General features: G+C 50.9%; 2 protein-coding genes across 2 annotated transcripts; both read right to left on the bottom strand.

Annotated features, from left to right (window-relative positions):
* Positions 1-1434: 1434 nt before the first annotated feature.
* Positions 1435-13854, bottom strand: AAFC00_002111 (uncharacterized protein; the record flags this gene model as incomplete). The annotated part of the gene is made up of 5 exons (XM_069341389.1): positions 1435-5522; positions 5576-5710; positions 5858-5917; positions 5969-13742; positions 13807-13854. The coding sequence occupies 5 exons, from the start codon at positions 13852-13854 to the stop codon at positions 1435-1437; spliced, it is 12105 nt and encodes a 4034-aa protein (XP_069201464.1).
* A 2344-nt stretch (positions 13855-16198) lies between these two features.
* On the bottom strand, positions 16199-17764 carry AAFC00_002110 (uncharacterized protein; the record flags this gene model as incomplete). Its single annotated transcript, XM_069341388.1, has 3 exons — positions 16199-16879; positions 16932-17518; positions 17581-17764. The coding sequence occupies 3 exons, from the start codon at positions 17762-17764 to the stop codon at positions 16199-16201; spliced, it is 1452 nt and encodes a 483-aa protein (XP_069201463.1).
* Positions 17765-19885: the final 2121 nt, after the last annotated feature.

The raw sequence follows: 19885 nt of genomic DNA, 5'->3' as shown, positions 1-19885 counted from the left end.
GTTGACAGTGTAAAGCAAGCAGGGAGTGACTAGCGAGTAATAGTTATGCGTTACACATAATATAATGAAGATAAATGGATTTAGGTAAGTAAGTGAGTAGCTAGAGTCGATAGGACGATCTCTCCACGCCGGCTTCATGCCTTCATCCCTCTGGCACCTCTACAGTATGTACAGTACTGCGTGACAATACTCCAACGTAAAGAGGTCTCCTTGGGCAGACCATCTCGCTTTTGTTGCCGAGCGAAGTGAGACATGTACCCGAAAAGGGGGTTCGGGAACAGGTGTGCAAACGCAGAAACACGAGTATCGCACTGCAGGACGTCGTCGCCTGGCTGACGTGTTTACATGGCTTGTCGCGCACGTTTATCATGTAGTGTGGATGTGATACTCACAATTGTTGGGTGAACGATGAAGAAGGAACTTCTTGTGTTTCCAAAAGGTGCCAGTGGCAATGAATGGACAAGTCAGGGGACGGTGCAGTAGCGAGATCCAGAGAAGCAGGTTCGATATCGTCGTTCCTTTTCAGATCGCGTGTCTGCATATATCAACATCTTTGCGTCGAGTTCGGTTTTCAGTTAACGAAGGTTCCCTCTCTATCATAGGCCGACATCAAGTACCGATGAATGCTGAACGCCATGAGGAAGCGAGACTGCAGATATATCAATACAAGCCAAGTTACGAGATCTAGGGCGTAGAGAATCGACTGGGAAGCAGACATGGAGTTCAATGAATAGACCAAAATGGACTCTGAGGGATATTCTTTGTATGGTATTGCTTTATGTACCTACCGTAGTTATGTTTGTGTGCATGAACAGGGTTGCCCTCGATGTCTGCGAGCACTTGGGGGTTCTGCCCGCTGCGTAGGCCTTTGCCACGAAAAACCAATATCATGCAACGAACAGACTGCAAGCAAATTCCACCTAGTAGCAAAGAAGAAAGAGATGACTGAAGTTTTCAATTTCTGGATTCCTAGGAATAGCAGGCTAACGCTAAAACTTAGAAGAAAAAGAAGAGAGACAATCGTCGATTACAAAAAGAACAGGAGACAAGACGTATTGGCCTGCACGCCATATATATGCAATGTCCCTGGTAATTATCACGACTTTCCTGTGTCCTCTCCTCTGAGCAAGGAACGACTTCCGTCTCCTCTCATACACTTCCATCCTTTCCACTTCTATGCTCGTACCGAAAACCGTATTGACTTTCGTTTAGTACGACTAACGCCCACCACTCCACGCTGCTCAGAAGAGGAGCATTATGTGGAGTGAATAAGAAACCCATTTATACTATGCGTACGCCCTTTTGCGGTCATTCACACTCGCGAAAGCCCAACAGATGATGCCGACCGTTTCGAAAGAACTTGCGCCTCATGTTTCAACTTTTTTTCATCCTCATCATTTCACCCTTGGTGCACCCGACTTGTTTCCCACAACCTTAAGCAAAGCCAAAATACTCGCTTCCCTGAGTCATGGCAGTGTACATTGCATGTCTCAAGTTCTCGTAGCTGTCGTACTCTGGCAGATCCAGCTGGTTGAAGCAAGTGTGACTCGAAGGGAGACGCTCTTTGTTTCCAAAATCACGATGGATGTTGAATCTTGAGAAGCCGTTCATTCCCTCGAGTTCCTTGAATCCGTTCAAGGGTACCTTGGAAGTACCGGTCACGAACTGTAGCAGCTTTGCCTTTTCTTCCTTGTCGAAGCTACGAACTGCTCTCCAAAACCACTGGATCTGCGGAGATGTAGGCTGGTAGTTGTGGTATTCGGTATTGTTCTTCCAGTCGTCCACATCAATATCCGGCAGACCAGAAATCAGCAGCTCAAGCTCCTGTTCGCTGAAAATTGAGACCAACTCTGCGGGGATGATCTCGTGGAAGCCTTGCAGGAAATTGTCAAGTTGAGACTCGACAGACCTGGTCAGCCTCTGCTCTACAACATGCCTGACGTATTCAGCCTTGTTTTCCTCAGTCACTGGGATATTGCGTCCATCTGGGATAAGGTCGATGATCTCGGTCTCGCCGAACTTGTCAACCTCTAAGCTGAATGTCTCGAAAGTAACATCGGTGATGTCATTCTCGAGGATCCAGCAGAGCGATTTGTAATAATCAAGGTCGAGCGTTTCCATATCCTTGAGGTTGACAGGCTTGCCCAGAATGCGCTTGTAGACTGCTCTGCTGAAGTGACAGTCAAGGACGCGACCCTCGTAGAGAGCTTTGCCAATTATGCGACCGATGAACTTGAAGAAGAGCAGATGCTCGGGGTTGATGTCGGACATTGGATTCGGATGGAAAGTTGTGCGATCTGACGCGACAGGGTTGAAGAGGGCATAGTCCGGATTGAACATTTGCCTCGACAATGCACCAAACCATTCACGAGTGACGCCACCAGCATCAACTCCCTCCTCACCATGGAAGCGGATGTTGAGCTTGCCATACTTGATCTCGTTGGCAGATTTGTAATATAGATGCTTGAAAGAGTCCATGAAGACCTGATCGCGGCGAATGTTCAGCTGAATGGTCGAGTGTGGAACTCTCTCCTCTGCTTTACGGTCGTGCAACCTGCGGCTAAAGTAGTTGCGCTTGTTGTCGAACTCGAGCACCTTGGAGTTCTTCGCAAGAACATCGAAAGTACCATTCAGCAGCTTGGGGTTATTGCGGACAAGATCGTTCAGGATCTTACGGTGATCTTCAGTGAAACTAAAGAAAAGGCTTTCGATGCGCGACTCTGCCGGTGGGGTTCCCACGAAAAGCTCCTGAGAGGCAACAAGCGGTATGTCCTTGGTCGTGGTGTTCTTGCACACAACCATGAAAGACTCTATGAGAGGCTGAAGAATAGTAGCCACGTTGCTCATATTGCCGCGTTGTCGAATCGCCGTCAAGCAATTGCTGAGATTTGACCACAAGTTGATGAATGTGGATGTCTCGTAAAGGGAGGACAGAAGGTCTTCTCTAGCTTGAGGGGCGAGAGCCTCACCCGAAGACAGTGGTCTGTCCAGCGTTCCGGCATGCTTGGGGTCGAACAGGTAGTCCAACGCCAGCAAGACTCGTAATAGCTTGGTCTGGTGCGAGCTGGCTGGCGAGAAACTGGCTAATGCAGCACCTTGAACGTCGGTACCGGTCTTCGCGCTCTGAATTTGAGGATGCAGCTTCTTTAAATCTTCCAGAACAGCTTCACCGAGCTGCTGGGCACGGTGAACAAGTTCACGACCGAAGGTGTCCTTCGCCCCTGGAATAGCTGACAGGTGGTTGATGATCTCCAATGTGCTCTGGAAGGTCTTGGAGTTACACTCGCGAGCTGCAATGATGTTTACAACTAGTCGGAGGTTCTCCTCGGGCACCTCAGGCGGTGTAAGCTCGCGATGTTTCTTCTTCTCTTCAGGCTTGCTCTCCGACTCAGCTGGCTTGTCTTGCTGGCCGTCGGCTGGAGCCGCTTCTGCATCGGTGTTTGCGTTGTCGGGAGCAGATACAGACTCAAGACTCTTGGCAGCCTTCTCCTTTTCTGCTTCCTTGGCCTTCTTGAGAAGGATCTTGAGTGGCTCAGTGACCTTGATCAATAATGCAGCAAGATGTTCCATGACGGCGGAGTTCTCGATGATGGTCTTGCGATCGAGAAGTGTAAGTAAGGCGTTGAGAGGGTACTTAGAAGACTTGCTCTCCTTGGCTTTACCCTTCTTGCTTTGCTTGAGTCTCTGACTGATGCTCGTCTCATGCTCAGAAAGGAAGAAGGAGCTGACCCGTGGGTTGTCCTGTGAAAGAGCGGTAAGAGTCGAGAGACATTGCTGCACGATCATGAGGGGCGAGATGTCGGTGTTTGGCGGAGTCAATTGCTGAGTTGTCTGAGTACGCTTGATAGACTTTGGTGTCTTGTCAGAATTCGATATCTGCTTGGCGCGGAAGTTCAGCTGTGCGAAGCTCTTCTCAAGAGCACCTGCATCGGCGCTACCGTCCTGTAGGATCTGCAGAAGTACACTGATGACCTCTGCACGGTTCTGAGTGTTCTTGCAAATGTCGGAGAGCACACCATGCATAGAATTTCGAGCACTGCCTTGCAGAGTAATGAACATCAGTCGCAGCAGTGTTGCAACGCCAGATTTGTCAAGCATTTGAGCCACCGGTCTGCGCGCGTGATGCTCTTGAGGGGCATCAGCCGTATCTGGTGGAGCTCGTCGGTCGCTGTGACGTCTCTCATGAGCCTCACGTCTTTGGCGGCGATCGCCAAGAATAGCTCGAGCCTCGGACGCAAACTCTTCAGGTATAGTCGCAAGCATGGCGTCGTCGGCTTCCATGAGTATGTTTTGTCGGAGACTTGGGGGTAACGTGGCGAAGAAATCCGCGTTGTCCATCTCGCCAGCACCACTAGCAGCAGTAGCAGGAGCGGCGCCACTTGCGGCAGCTCTGCGGCGAGCCTCATCCCGTTCTCGTCGGCGACGGTCAGCAGCCTCGGACCGAAGGAGCTCTTGTTGAATCTCTGTTGGAAGAGCGTCGAGGAATTCGCGGCTGATCTCGCTTGCTTGCTCGCCAGCTTCCGCTTCTTGCGAGCGCTGTTCTGCGAACTGTTGCATGATGACTTCCTCACGCATATCTTCAGGAAGGGCGTCGAGATACTCGCGGTCAATACCCAGGTGGGTAATATCCAGCTCTCGACCCCTGATGGTGATCATAGTTCTTTCGCCGGCGAGGGCCGCTGCCTCCACAGAGGATTCGGCCTCCACACCTTCCATGCTCTCGTCTGTCGGCTCTGGCTCACCTCTCTTAGCACGATCAGCGGCAGCTGCTTCGGCCTCGGCTCGCTCTCTGGCCTCTTGCTCTTCTCTCTCTTTCCTCTCGCGTTCTTCGCGCTCTGCTCTTTCAGCCTCTTCCTTCTTGCGAGCTTCCTCCTTTGCCTTTTCTTCGGCGGCTCTACGTTCAGCTTCAACCTTGTCCCGCTGACGTTTGGCTTCCTGTGCCGGTGGTACTAAGAGCCTCAAAATAGAGTTGACGATGCGAAGAGCCTTGTCGACGTACGCAGTGCCATATATAACTTTGGTTTCGTCTCTCCAGCGTTCTGGTGTCATTGTGGGCGTGAAGGCTATCGTACCACTGGGGTCGTTGCTATGTTGAGGATGACCATGTTGTTCAAGGCGGCTGGAGCCACCTCTACCCCCGAAGAAGTTTGCGAATCGGGAAAGCGACGGGGGTCGGAGGTTGCCTCCTGGCATACGAAGCGCAGGGCCTCCTGGTCCACCAGTGATATGGAAGATGGGTGCTACGCCGCCTGCAAAGTTGAATGCACCGCCGGAGCCGTCGACAATATTGATCCGACCGCCGCGAGGACCGACCATCTGTATAAGATCACTGACGAACGATAGCCCATCGCGAGATCCTGGAACGCCACGATGGGGAGGACCATCATACATCCAGTCATTCATAGGATCTTGACGGAAGCGGTTGGACTGAACATTTCTGCCGGTACGTTGCAGCAATGGGTTAACGCCATCTTCGTTGCCACGACCACCAGCTCCCGAGCGAGCATGTGATCGACTTGGTGCTGCGAATCTGTTAATACATATGCGTATATTATCTATCGCGGCTTGTACATACCGAAAATATCATCACCAATAGCCACGGTGAAAGGATTTCTATGGCCGTGGTGGTGGAGATGATTGCGTAATGTTGCGCCGGGTGGCATGGTATCTTCCCATCCCCAACCCGCGCCTTCGTTGTCGATTTCGTCATCTAATCCGAGTAAGCGGTTGTGCTGTCGACGAAGTTGATCACGAGCATCTCGCAGGGCTTGATGGGAGTGTTCGAGGTCCCGTAGGAGGTCTTGTTGAAGAGCCCGGCCTGCAAACCCCGTACTTCGCTGTAGGTCGTGAAACTCACCTTCTATCTCAGGCTCGTAGATAACTTCCTCTTCGTCGTAGTCTTCCTCGTCCTGATCATCTATCAAAATATTAGTTTGTGCTATTAGGGTCTTGTAAGAGATCATCTTACCGTCCTCGTCACCCATTTCGTCTTCGAAGTATTGCTCGCCACCCATGTTGATCAGGTGACTTGTGGGGTTCTCACTGTCAAATTGATCCATAACATCTGATCGATCGTCCCCATCGAGGACGCGGACCATGTGCTCGAGCGGTCCACCGTGTGGTGAGCCGCTAGCGTCAAGATGGTCGTGGTCGTCATACTCGTCGCCGACATCGTCCTCCCACTCGATTTCGTCCTCATCGTCGTCGTCGTCTTCTTCCATGGACCCGTTCTCGTCATCTCCAGTGAGTTCGTCGATGATCTCGATTTCATCATCGTCTTCATCGTCGTCATCGTCATCGTCCTCATCCATATCCGAGTCGTCTTCGTCTCCGCTTTCGTCGTCACCATCAGCCATCTCCAGCTCAAGCTCCATGGGGACGTCGCCAGGCAGGCCCTCTATTTCGCCCATGCCATCAATGTCCTCATCCTCTGCATCGCTGATGACATCTCCCTCATGGACATCGGGACCGGGATCTTCTTCATAGTCCATCTCCTCATCATAATCTTCGCCATAGTAGTCCTCCTCCTCGTCATCGTCCTCTTCTTCGTCGTCATCCTCATCGCGAGTTTCATAAAGACCAAGGGTTGAGTTGCGGAAGAGGTCTGGTGTCTCTTCACGTTCTTGGTCATCGCTACTGACGGAAGTGGCTGAAGAGATCTCATCCTCTTCGGTGGTAGTAGGACCACTGCTTGAGTATTCTGAGGAGGTACTTAACGTGACTCCGATGTCTGTGAGCCATTTCATGGGGCGAAGTATATACTTGATAGCTCGCTTAGCTCCAGGGAAGTTCAGGTCAATTTCTGCGATCGAGGCGGTTAAAGCGGAGATGAAGTTCTTCTCATACATGAGACGACCAAGGTGCTTTTGTGAAGCCGTGAGCATATCCATGTAGTATGCGTTGGTGCCACCAACAGGCTTGCCTGTCAGCATCCTATTGAAAAGGTCACTTAAGCTCAACAATCTGGCGTACTTGTGGTCGAGAGGTTCGGCGGAGCCTGTAGCATCTTTGTATGCTCTCAGCGCATGTTCGAGCACGAACTTGCGGACGTAGATGAGGTCAGGTTCCTCATCGCCGGTAGCCGACGAGGCGAAGGAAATGCTCTTCTCATTGGTTTTTGCTGTCAGAGAGACAAGCACAGAGCATGCCCAGAAAGAAGTCGTTTCGCGTTTGACGGAGGTAACATCGGACGCATGGCTGAGACCGCCAGTAGGTACGAGATTGTATAAAAGATAATTGAGAAGGCCAGAGCGCGGCTTTGAAGGGGTGGAGGCTTGGTAGTCCGCCTTGCGTGAGTAGTTGATGAACTCAACTTTGCATCTGTTGTAGCTTGCAAGCAGCTCTGTCAGACAGGCCATGATGAAACATCTGTATACATAGATCGGATGTTGTTCGAGTTTCAGGACTTTGTCCTTGTCGCCCGGCTTGACTTGAGGCTGTTGCTCTTGTGACTCAGGAGCTGGTGTAGCTTCAGACGAAGCAGCTGGTGTAGAGTCAGACATATCGACGTCGCCCGTTGTGGTAGGCTCAGACGGCTGTTTCGACGTCTCTGGCTCCTCCGCCGGTTGGTCCTTGTCTTCAACATCCTTGTATTTGGACAGCTCGCCAAGAAGATACTGGATGACACCGTCGGGATTCTCAACCACGGGAGCTTTGAGCTCAGACGTCTTCGTTCGTTCGATAGTCGGTCGGTCAGGTCCTGTACCACTTGGCTCATCAGACATATTTTGTTCTGTCTGTCCTGTCTGCTCTGCCGTGTCGGTTGACTTGCTTTGTTCCTCTGAGCTCCTCTCATCCCGCTTGAGGGCCAATGGTTGAGGTCCACGATTTGGCTCCCACTTGGCCAATTGTACCTTCTCATTGGTGATCTCAACGAAAAGCTCGGTGTTGCGAAGGGCGATCGGTCCGAGGCTACGAACATAAGCGGTGGTATCCAGTGGCCGTTGCGATTGGTTGTTTTTGAACAGAGCCTGGATCTCAGTACGCATTGTTTGCCGGATGGTTTCTTCATCTTCCATAATGTGACGGAGAAGCACCATGAAATCGACCTGTAGCCTCTCGTGAGCAAAGGCAGCGAGTTGCTTCATCATGGAAAAAAGACGCGTCATTGATCTCTTCTCGCTTAGTCTCATTGCCAACGGGCGGCGACGGGTAAGGAATACAAGTACACGAACGACTGCAACCGCGAGGTCGGAATCTCTGCCGATTTTGGGGAGCAACTCCACAAGAGCGTCGAAAAGATCGGACTTTGCCTCAGCGCTGACATTTGGTTCTTTGAGCTCTGCAATAGGCTGCTCTTCGAACGGCTTCTTGTAGTCTGGTGTCGTCCACTGGATCTGCTGGGGTTGTTCGTCTTCGGCAAGGACAAGCTCGATGACTGCCAAGACACTCCCGATCCATTGCGAGGTCTCTTCGCCTTTCGAGCCAGGGTGCATCTTGACAAATCCCATGAGTAGCTCAAAGTTGTCTTTCAACGCCCAAAAGCTTGCCTCGAAGAATTCACGCTGTGAGAGGACCAAAGCGAGAAGATGTGCGTACGAAGCAATTTTCTTGCCCTCGGGTTCTGCATCCTCGCTGGGCTGCAGAGAGATAAGCGAATTGACTAGCGTCTGGCCGATCTCAGCTCTCTGGGATTCGCTGTCAGAGACTTTGGCTACAGCCGAGCTTATTAGATCCGACAGCTCGAATGTGACCTCGGTGTGGGTATTCAAGATGTCCAGACAGCGATCGATCAGACCATCACGAAGATCTTCGCGCTTCTCGTCAAGGTCCTCTACAGTGACATACGGCTCTTCACTTTCGACGTCTTTCGGCCTCGAGGTATCTTCAGATATTCTGCGATTCCCACCAATCGGGAGATTTCTCATCAGGTCGTCTGTACCTGCCATGCCCCCACCAAGAGCCTGGGAGAGTACATGCGCGATGCCAGCGCCGATCATGTCTTGAGGAAGATCACGCTGATTGCCTTGTCCCAGATCGGCCAGCATGTCGTTGTCGATGGCGTTGTTCTCCTGACTGCCCGATGCCACGTCGTACGCATCTTGCATGTCAACGGAAGGAATCTGAGGCAAACTGCCTGGCTGGTCTGGGCGTGAGTTATCTGTCGCAGAGGCATCTACCGAACCACGAGCTGCGCCTGAGGCTTGGTCTTCTAAGTCGTCCTCACGAGGTGGGAAGGTCAGAACCACAGCATCTGCCGTGTTTTGCAGCCTCTTCCTGAAGTTGCAGTACTCGCGAGAAGAGTTGACGTTGTTGTTACAGCGGTAAAGTGCCTCTATTGCTGTACTTTGGTCGAATCCTTCCGTGACGTACGTGGTGAGTAATTCGCGCTTGATCTTGAATTTTCTCCTCTCGCCGGGGATTCGCTTCATCAGATGATCGTTGAGTCGAAGGGCGGATGTTTCTCCTTCGCCTTCTAAAGTCAATCGAAGCAGATCAATGACATCCTTCACGGTTGGAGTGGGCAAAGTGAGCATGACTGGAGATCTCCACATGTCAACGATAGTAGGCATGATTGCATGACGAAGCTCAACGATGAACTGAGGTGGAATAAAGAAGTCAGCACGATCACGTCGAGGATCCGACACAGCTGATGACTGTGCGGATTCACTGATGTTCTTCGCTTGGGTGATCTTGGTATAGAAATCAAGAATCAGGTTTGTGGCGGCGAGGGCAAGAGCATGAACACGCTCTGAGGAAGACAATTGATCATTGGGTAGCTTGTCCTTCGAAGCATCCCTGTGTTCCTGAATCAGATTGCGGTAGGTCAACAGACGCTCCTCCAGCACGACGAGGCCGCCTTTCTCGACGAATTTCTTGAGGATCAGCGTCAGGATTTCTGCTGTTTGAGAGCTGCTGCGACCTGTTCGTTTATCAATGAGCATTTGCATGATGGAAGAGAGAACGACGATATCATAAGCGAGCGCATCAAGCTGACGAGTACTGTCCAGCTGACGTTTCTTGAGCTGATTCACCGATGCAGCAGCCAAATGCTCTGCAAGGATATAGGCACTTTGTTTGTGCCAAGCGTCCATGTTCATATTGATGCGGGACTTTGTCAACAAGGCCTTTCCCACAGCTTGGAAGAACGAAGCTATGCCTACAGGTATCTGGCTCAGGAGATGCGTAAGGATCTGGGTGTTTTTGAACTCAGCGCGACGACGCATGGTCTCCTTTTCTGACTCCTTGTCCTTGTTTGGGCTTTCGGACGTTGCTGTCGAGCTAGATTGCGCGTGGCCAGCGTCTCGATCCAGATCTAGTCCCATGACCTTGTTGGCTTCGGTGTTGTCGTAACCCATGCCTTTGACACGAGTCTCTTCTCTCCAGTCGTCCAGCATAGTGTTCTGCATCATGATCTCCTCCCATATACACGCGGAATGAAGCTCCGCCAGTGAGTCTATGATATTGGTATAGTAGTCTGATAAATTGACCAAAGATAGCATGTTCTGGGCTCGATGACGATTGTCATAGAAGCTCTGCGTGGACAAAACGTCCGAGAGAATAGCGACCAGTACCTGTGTGGTTACCATTGCTTTGACAGTATAGGTTCCGTTGTTTTCCATCACCCGTGTCTCGGCCGAAGATTCTTGTCTTGAGCCAGGGACAGTGAACTCTCTAAAGTAAGCTCGGTCTCGTGGGAAGTTCACCAAGGGCTGAAGCTGGCTCAACGAAAGCCGGATGCGCCGAAGGAGCGAGGGCAGTATGAGGTGAGGCTTCTCCGTCACTACAATTTGTATCACCCGAGAGAGCTCCTCAGACGTCGAAAGATCGTGGAAATTGTAAGGATTGCAAGGGGCCATCGCGAGATCAAGCAGTAGCTCAGCACCGCCCTGCTCGATGAATGGGGTATACGTCTTCGAATGACCAAGGTAGCCTGACAAGAATCTGGCTACAACGCTGATGAAATCGGAGGTTGAACGACCGCCGGTGCGGCCGTTGATTAGATCATCACTCTCAAGGTCCTTTTCTGCGACCGACGGATTTGGGTCGGTAGCGTCTGGAAGCCAGTCGTTTACTTTGCGGTCAACAGCAGTGTGAAAGTCACTGACTCCTGCTTGCTCGAACTGTTCCAACTCCTTCAAGTGGATGCCTTCCAGAGTCTTGCGACCGCCTGCAACAATTGGTCCTGAATTAGAGTCAGACTCAACCCAGAGCTTGGCCCCGACGCCCTTGTACTTGGCGCGCTCCTCGCAGATCTTGACCACCTTCTTGACCATACTGAGCGTCGCGATCGCAATGCGCTCTCTGAGCTGATCGTGATGCCGGACAAGCTCGTTGAATGATTGACCTATGTATCCTGCGACGTCGCTCTCTTCCTCCATTGCTTTGACGTGATTGGGGCTTTCGAATATCTCTAAGAACTTTTCGAGCGCGTCGGAGGCCTGGAACATGCGGAAGCCATTTTCGTTTAGACAAATAGCACCGAAAGCAGGGGGAATATCACGCATGGTTTCACCGACAGGTAAGATACCTTGCGCTGGGGCTCTGTTGCCTGTGTCCACTGGAGTAGTAGCGGACTGATTCGGGACGGGGGCCACGACCTCCTCTGAGTCGTCCCCGGATGTAGCTGCTTGCTCAGTGGTGAGGTCGTTTACCGTGATCGGCTTTTGGGTGATGGCCTCCAGGAACATCTTGCTCAAGCCAGCTTCGGCAATGACCTGGTAACTCGTTGGTTCATTGTGTATGAAGCTGCTTAGGATGTTGATCGCTCCGCTCCAGACATTGGAGCCAAAGAGATCGGCATTGCTGATGACAGTCTTTAAAGCTCCCAATAATTGTGGCGAATCGATGAGATTTCTGAGAAGGCGATCATTCGTACCAATGCTGTGAGCATACATGTGCGCAATAAATTTTAGCAGTTGTCTCAGGATCAACTGGTCGATGAAGGGAATCTGGTAATTCGTGCTTTGTGCCCTGTATTCGGCAGGAAAACGTTCTCCACGTTCCACAGCCTCAAGGGAATGCTGTACCTCTTCCGAGGTCAAATCGGCAAGAACGTCCAGACCTTTTGCGTTCACCAAGGCCGTGAAAGCATCTCTGACACCGTTGTGGATAAATGTATCGATGAGATGCAAAGCAGCAGGGAAATAGACCTGGGCAGGCTTCGTGCGAAGACTCAAGATGTCCACAAGTATGCCAATGAAACCAGCAGAGACCATGGCATCTGCATTGCGCTGTTGGTGTGAAGAGGGCTGTGCCAGTGATTGCACGAGGTCGAGCATGTCTTTGCACCAATCATACTCCTCGAACGGTAGATTGTCTTCGGCCAGGGTGGCCTGGACCTTACGAAGTATATAGAAAAGTACACCGTGGCTGACACTGATGTTCAGAGCCTGAGTCACCTCCGTGCTTTTGGACTTTGTCTTGGTAAGGGCCTCCAGAGCCATGATGACAATAACGATCATTTCTTTCGATATTCCTTGCTGTCCATCGCTTGGAGGCTGAAGCATCTCCGTCAACTGCTGCGCTAACTGTGTCTGCCGAGGCTCCTCAGAATCGGGCTGGGCAATCTTGTGGGAGAATTGAGTTTCGCTGTACACGTAGGCCACGTTCGCGATCGCCAGGATCCTGACAGCAACCAAGTCATTGACAGCTTGCTTGGACGAGTTGAAGGCGGATGCGATGCGGACCCTATGCAATAAATCGTACAGATACGCGTCGGGTACATCTGCCTTGTGGTCTGCGACGACTTTCCAGGAAGGTTCGTTGGCTAGCTCAGAGGGCTGCAGTTCAAACAACCTAGGTCCTGTAGGTGCATGCCCTTCAGAAGCGATATGACCATCCGGAGTCTCGACTGATTTGGACGGTGTGTCAGCCGTATCGTCACCACCACTATGTCTAGAAGCAGAGCCAGGTCCCAGGTTAGATCTGCGACGAGCCGGTGTAGGAGTTACAGGCTCCAGTGGGGCAGCCACGGGCGCGGCAGCAGCAGCAGCAGCAGTCGCGGTTGACTTGGCATCGGTCGCAGATGCAGGCACTTGTTCGTAATATGACAATTGGACGCTCGAGAGATCCTGCTTGAAATGCAGAGGAATGTCGCTGGCCTTGACCATGCCTGCAATGTCGGCAGTATTTGCAGCAGAGTCCACATCATCAGGAACTTTGCCCTTGCTCTTCACTGGTGTGCCGAGGATAGCTGCTGTAGTGGAAACCTTCTTAGGGAATGGACTCGCGAGCTTTTGCATTTTGTCGAGGTTGATGCTGTAGTGACCAGCCAGCAGAGCACTCAGGGTGTGTGGCGACGCCATGCGCATGCGAGAGGTGTGGTAGCGCTGAGCCAGCCTCAGAGTCACTCGCAAGGTAGCCTTCAGAAGAGTGAGGGAGACAGTGTTGAGCAGATGGTTCAGATGGCTGCTGCTGGCGTACAGGCTTCTGTTGCCACATCTCTCCAGGAGAATGCGCGTGAATTGTAAAATGGTTTCGATCAACTCCCGATCGCCTTCCTCTGAAAAACCACCTTCAGTCAACTCTTCCTTGGTGATGGGCGTTGGAGAAGGTTCCGCTTCGCTATCGCCCATGCTGAGTAACCTCACATCGAATGGCTGGGTCTGGGAACCTTGGTCGAGCGCATATTGCTTGACAAAGAGTTCGAGAACATGGTCAAACCGGTTCAAGGTCGGGATCCAGTGGTAGAGGTCTCCACGGGGAAAGGGCCAGTTGATGGGAAATGTGGTGATGTGCTGTGAGAGCTTGTGTAATGGTAGATCGACTGTCTGCTTAATGAAGTCGCTCACGTAAGGGGACTGGAATAATGTCAGCTTCTGCTACATCCATCAGACTATTTGATAGAGATCATCTTGAACATACAACAGACGCCTCATGCCGCTCGGTGGCGATCTTCTTAATCCTCCCCATGGCGTGCCGAAACACGAGCGCACCGCTTGCGCTCGACCAGCTTGATTTATTTGTTCAGATTGCTGATCGCTGAGATGGAAAATTCGAGTTGTTCGTCACCACGAGACAGAATGGTGGTGGTTGTTTGACAGATGCAGTGCTGGCAGACAGAACAGAGCACGACTGGATGCAGTGTCGAAACAAGTCCGCAGTAAATACTGTACCTGGCAAGAGTACCAAGGTAGATGATGAAAGCGTGTGAAAAGCCGATGACTTTGGACCCGTCTGCACAAATGATGATGATGATGTACGCAGACCGGTGAAGGAAGAAAAAGACAGTGATCGATAGACTGGCAAATGGGCCAAGCGGTGCAGCGCTATTCCTTATGCCAGGTCCTTCACACAATATCCTTTTTTCAGTGGGTGGCTGCGGGAGTTCCAAGTGTTGTCGAGCTTTCCTGTGTCTCAAGGAAGCAACAACGCGTAGAACCAAAGAGTGACGGAGAGTCAGAGCTTGATGGATGGATTAAGTTTCAGGACAAAAGTCGAGTAAGGAAAGGCAAAGGTTCGGTACGGTAAAGTACATAAGCTGGTCAAGCTGCTTGATGACTTTGGACCTTGGGTTGCTTCACGCTTCTGTGCTTCACTTTCTATGCCACTCTAACAGTACATCTGCCCTTATATTACAGAGAGAATGCATCGGAAAAAGACCGATTTGCCGATGATCGCGTTAACGTAAATGTAAGGTAAGGTAGAGGATGCTTGGGCCATCCGTTGTTGCGTCACTTGAACATTGACAACCCGCCGAAGTCTATGAAGAGTAACAACCTAAGGCACCTTGCCGTGACCTTTACTCGAACAGTGCAAGGTCATATACATCTATGGTCATCTCTGAGCTCCCCTATACTGATATCCGTGAGCCTGCCACATGCAGATACAGTCTCAGACCGAGAGACCGAACGCCTCCATCGCCGTCCCCGTACGGGCGGAATGCGAGATCTTATGACAGTCGGATATAAGCAGCCAAGACTCTCGAATCCATGCCTCTGAGGGCATGAAACTACCTTAACGAGGCTCGACATGGTGCTATGACCAACATATAACACTTGCTGATGGAATGAGCTCACTGCCTTACTTTGCCTTATGCATCTGCAGAATGCCGGGGTCAACGACCTCACCTTACTTCAGGTGCAATACAGTTCTGTACTGCAAGACCGCCGCTTGGCATTAGAGGCCGCCCGCCCCAAGTATTTCGCCTGCATTACTTTGCTGCACCTGCCTATCGTACAAGGATGCCACATGGCAGAGTAAGGCAACCACGCAGGTAGGCTGCAGTGACACTTCAATGTACAAGTACCTTAGCTTACGCAGTGTCCATAAACCATGTCTGATGTGCAGATGCTCGAACCTTTGCATTTGCACGCTGACTGTGGCATGATTTTTCCATCCGTGCAAGCTGTGTTGATAGAATCGTAGCATTGCAACCACCTCGCTTGGCCAGTCTTATCAGGCTACACAGGCTTGCTGTTTCGCTTGCAGACCAGCGGTCCTTGGTAAGGTAGCTGTGGAACCTCTCGCTTGGTAACACTCGGCCACGTGTGCATTTGATCTCATCCGTTGGGTTTCGTGATCATTGTTTAGCTTACACATAGTATCCCATTAACGTCATGTCGGCCAAGGAGTATATGCACCTATCTCGTTTCAGCGCTTGTAGACAACCAGCCGGTCTCAGTCCACTCTGTCGGACATGCCAGAAACATTCGAGTCGAAGGAAACCGAGAATGACCCGAGAGTTGAAGAATCACATAGACATAAATCCGAACATTCGCATAGTTCGTTCGGATTGTGGATTGAAGTATGGTTCTATGATCATGTCGCCAAAAATACTGCTTGCTTGACACTAGCTGACAATGCCTTCCATATCCGCATGATAGGCTAGCGACTAGAAAACAAATTCAATCCTACTATGCTTTTCTCATATGATATGCTGTTCCGACATACCATCGTGCTTTCCATTAGAAAGCCTACTATTAATCATTTGCTGCCGCCAAAAGTGCATATGATGGAGTAAGTCTATAGCAGACACGGTCGCCGTGTGTTAATCCAGCTTCGCACGGGTAGACTGCGAACAGACCCGCGAATGTGGCCTAACGGAGGTCACCACGAAGCAAAGTTGGTGGTTCCAAACCCTGGAAGAATGCTTCGAGGCAGTCTTCCGCTAGCTAGAGCTCACTTTTACCATACATGAAAAGTCCACGATGAGCCGCGGATGTGCCTACTTAATAGTAGTGGCTCATTCTAGCCAGCGAGCTTCAGGCCGTTGCCAAAGGTGATAGTCCGCCGTTTGATCGGTTTCCGTATGCGCTTACTTTGCCGGAGTGTCCTTTGCCTCAGACTCCGCAGGCCCGTCGGAGCCCTCACCTCCTGGACCATGCTCGACCGGGTCTTGATGCTTTGCCTGGCTACCTTTGCCTCTCCAAGTACTGACAGCAGGGATGTTTGCCTTCCATCTCTCTTCAACAGTGCCGTAAGCTCTTGGGGTAAGTTTGATGAGTGTGTGTAGGGGCACCTCCATCCATGGACTTTGCTCCTGCGAGCTACCCATAAAGTAGGCGTAGATGCATCTGAGTACGGCTTGATGGGTGACAATGAGGATGTTCTCGCTTCGTTCCAGTTCCATGATGATGGGTTCGAGCCGGATTACAACATCACGATAACTCTCGCCACCGAGATAACGGTAATTGTATTTGTCTGCATCGCGGCTCTTGAAATCCTCAGGGTAGCGTTCTTCAATCTCGGCATATGTCAGACCATCACAAACACCCGAGTCCAGCTCGTCCAGTGCTTTCCAGGATAATTTCTCATAGGGTAGGAATCGTGCCGTCTGAATAGTCCGCTTGAGGGTTGAAGTCCATACTGTAAGCTGTTGTCCGCCAGTTGACTGTCTGACAAGCTCAGGCAGTTTTCGAGCATATAACTCGCCACGTTCCGAGATGTTGGCATCACCGCCGATCTGGCCACCAAGATTGAACTCGGATTCGCCGTGCTTTGGCACTGTCAGTGATTACAAGAGGGCATCAGAAGGCTTTTGGACTTACACGTGACAGCCAGATGCATCGAGGCTTGATGTGAAGATTCATGAGGTAATACACGACCCGAGATTGGAGATAGTCCTTTAGCTTATTGATGATGACCTGGCCACCAACGTCGATGAGCTTGCAGTAAGTGAGATCCTGCTCGTCTTCATCAAGCGTCTGATACACCTTCTCATAATTGCGGATGCGATCACGAAAGTCCTGAGCTGCAATTTCTGGATCCTGCCCTTTGTAGTCCGGAGATGTTGTCTTAACCTCCTTAATGTTAGACATGATCAGATCCTCGTCATCACATTTGCTTTCGACAAATAGAGTCTCAATGCCGGCGGCGTCGCAGCGTTCCTGGATCCATCTCCTTCGTGCTTTTGTACTATTCGTAGCATCCAGGACGGCCACCAACCCTTCGTTGTTGGAGAACCATTGGATCATGTCTGCGACAGCTGCCTCGGCAGCCGCCCTACGAAGCTTTTCCCCCTCTTCATTGTGAACATCGAAGAATTCGGCAGGCGGGTTGGGCGTGCCTAAGCGGCGGTACTGTCCGACATTGAACGTCTTCGCGGTAACGCTGAGCCACCCTAAGTAACGTACGACTGGGGAGAGAGTTTCGTGTTAGACCATGCTGCCACGAAGTTGAAAAAGGGTAGTGCCTTACTCTTCGAAGCTATTAAGCTTTTACCCCTGGCGGGTAGGCCCACCATGACAACGCATATCCTCGTTTCATCAGCCTGGATGCCAACTCCGTTAGTTCTGCGGCTAGGACGCATAAAATCAGATAACGAAAGTTTTCGCATGTGAGGCATATATTGTTCCGGCGCTGGGTGCGAGTCTCCGTTCATCTTGCCGGAGAGAGAGGGTGAATTGGCGAGGTGTGTTGTGACTGTCTCTGCCCAGGATGGGGGAAGCTCGAACTAAACGTGTTCAAAGTGTTCCTCGAGAACCAATATGTTTTCAGGAATCTCTGAATGGAACAGAGAGGCCTTTCTGCAAGCTGAGCAAGGGTATTATTTCCTCAATTGAGGGTCGAGGTGTGGTAGCTAGCGGGATGAGTCCAGGTGTCCGATGGGTACCGACAATGTTCTTTGTGGTGGAGAGTGGTATGGCCGACTCCAACAGGTACTAAGGCAGGGGTGTGCAATTGATAGGTCAGAGAACTCCCATATGGAAGGTGTACTTGAGCATCACCGCCTTCGCGACTTTCCGGAATTGCTCAGTTCCGGATGGACTTAGAAGTCGCGGGGTCGATGATCGCCCCGCTTTGATGCAATACGAGACGTATTTGTAGTTGTTCGAGAAGCGTTTCCAAAATATTTTGCCTGTGTCTTCTGACCATCCCAGTCCAGTGGTGGCATGATATAAAATAGGTATATTAAGGCATTGACCGAACTTGGGGACGATTCTCGGGGCCCCAGATCCTCGCTCCGTATGCACAAGTCCCGGCCAGGGATGCCGAAGCGACAAGTGAAAGGGCAAGATCACCTTACAAGTACTCCGTACAATATGTAAACGTGCAAATATGGGGCGTGGTCCGACGATGGATGCGTAATGTATGTAAGAAGCGCGTGTTCGCCTCGGCCCTGACGCCATGACACGCGGGCGAACTCGGGTATTGTATCAACCTCACGTTCGATTGACGAGATGTCGAGTGGTAGAGCTCACACTTGCCAGGAACAATAGAGCCGTAGTGCATGGATGAATGGGAGAAATAGCAAGCACGAACACAAAAATCAACTTACCACAAATGTGTCTTCGATTGGGCCGAGGGTGTTGGAACGAGCTCTGCCACCTGCAACTACTCCCTGCATCTTTGTTCTGATGCGCCGTTATGGACCGCCTGTCCGATGATCAAGTTCTGAAGGTTACAGCTTTATGATGGATACAGCGAGAGTGATATGTAATTCAGGAGGGTTGAGGACAGAAGCTGTGAAGGAGGATTGCCCCTCAGTAACCTGATGGCTTGCCCCAGACTCCGAATTTCCTTGCTTATACGCTACCGCCCCGATAAGGCCGCAACGTGGGTTTACTCTAAAGTCTGGGCCGATAAGTGGATTGGGGTACACCTGGTACAGCAACATTTTGTGTAACTTTCTCGATTGTTTGAGGGGAGCTACTGTAAGTCAAGCTTTAGCAGTTAATTCTCCAGTTCGTTGGTCAACCTTTGCTGGGCTCGCTGACATTCATGGCGCCTGAGTTTTGTATGCTCTTGTTGATAATCAAAGGATCCAATGGAAAGCATATAAAGCTAGACAGTGAACCTGTAGCAGCCGCAAAGGGGGGTTGATATCTGTCTACTTCGACTCTCATGCAGCCTCCCATTGTCTATCTCACCTTACAGTAGGTAGTTTTCCTGCATGGTTCAAGCTGCACTGCTTATCGCACTAATGCAGCTGCTTTTTCCAAACGTGCCGCTGACCGACAACTTTGACCATTGCCGTCATTGGTGCAGGTTCGACCTGTGAGATGCATCGACAAATGTTTTTCTTATGGTATGGCAAGATGTAATGCCCGATTTATACGGTCTTGACACTGTATGCAGCACTCAGCACTCAGCACTCAGCGCTGAGCGCTGTCATGTTGATTCAATGACTTTCGCGACTACCGCGCAGCTCATGCTGTCATTAGTCTCAGAGTTCATCAAGAGGTAAAGGGCGATATCAGAAAATAGGCGAGGGTAGGAGAAGTGCAAGCAAACTATATTGCAACATTCAGTTATTGTCGAATTCGGTCTAATGGAGCACTGTCTCGATTTATGCTTCCACTTGTCCTACATTTGATACAGTTCAACATGAAAAGTAGATACCTTATTTGTAGAAATTGAAAGGCACGGTCGACCTTTTGCCTGTTAGAGAATGGCCGGAGTAGTACTGTATACTACGGTTGGCAGCGGTCTAAGAAACAGGGTAGCACTTGTAATCGCATACACATACAATGTGAGGTGTCTTGCTTGAGTCGAATTACAC

Source organism: Neodothiora populina (genome assembly GCF_041146345.1).
Source record: "Neodothiora populina strain CPC 39397 chromosome Unknown canker_contig_14, whole genome shotgun sequence".
Lineage (NCBI taxonomy): Eukaryota > Fungi > Ascomycota > Dothideomycetes > Dothideales > Dothioraceae > Neodothiora > Neodothiora populina.
Note: the sequence above shows the minus strand (reverse complement) of the source record. Positions and strands in the feature narration are given on the sequence as shown.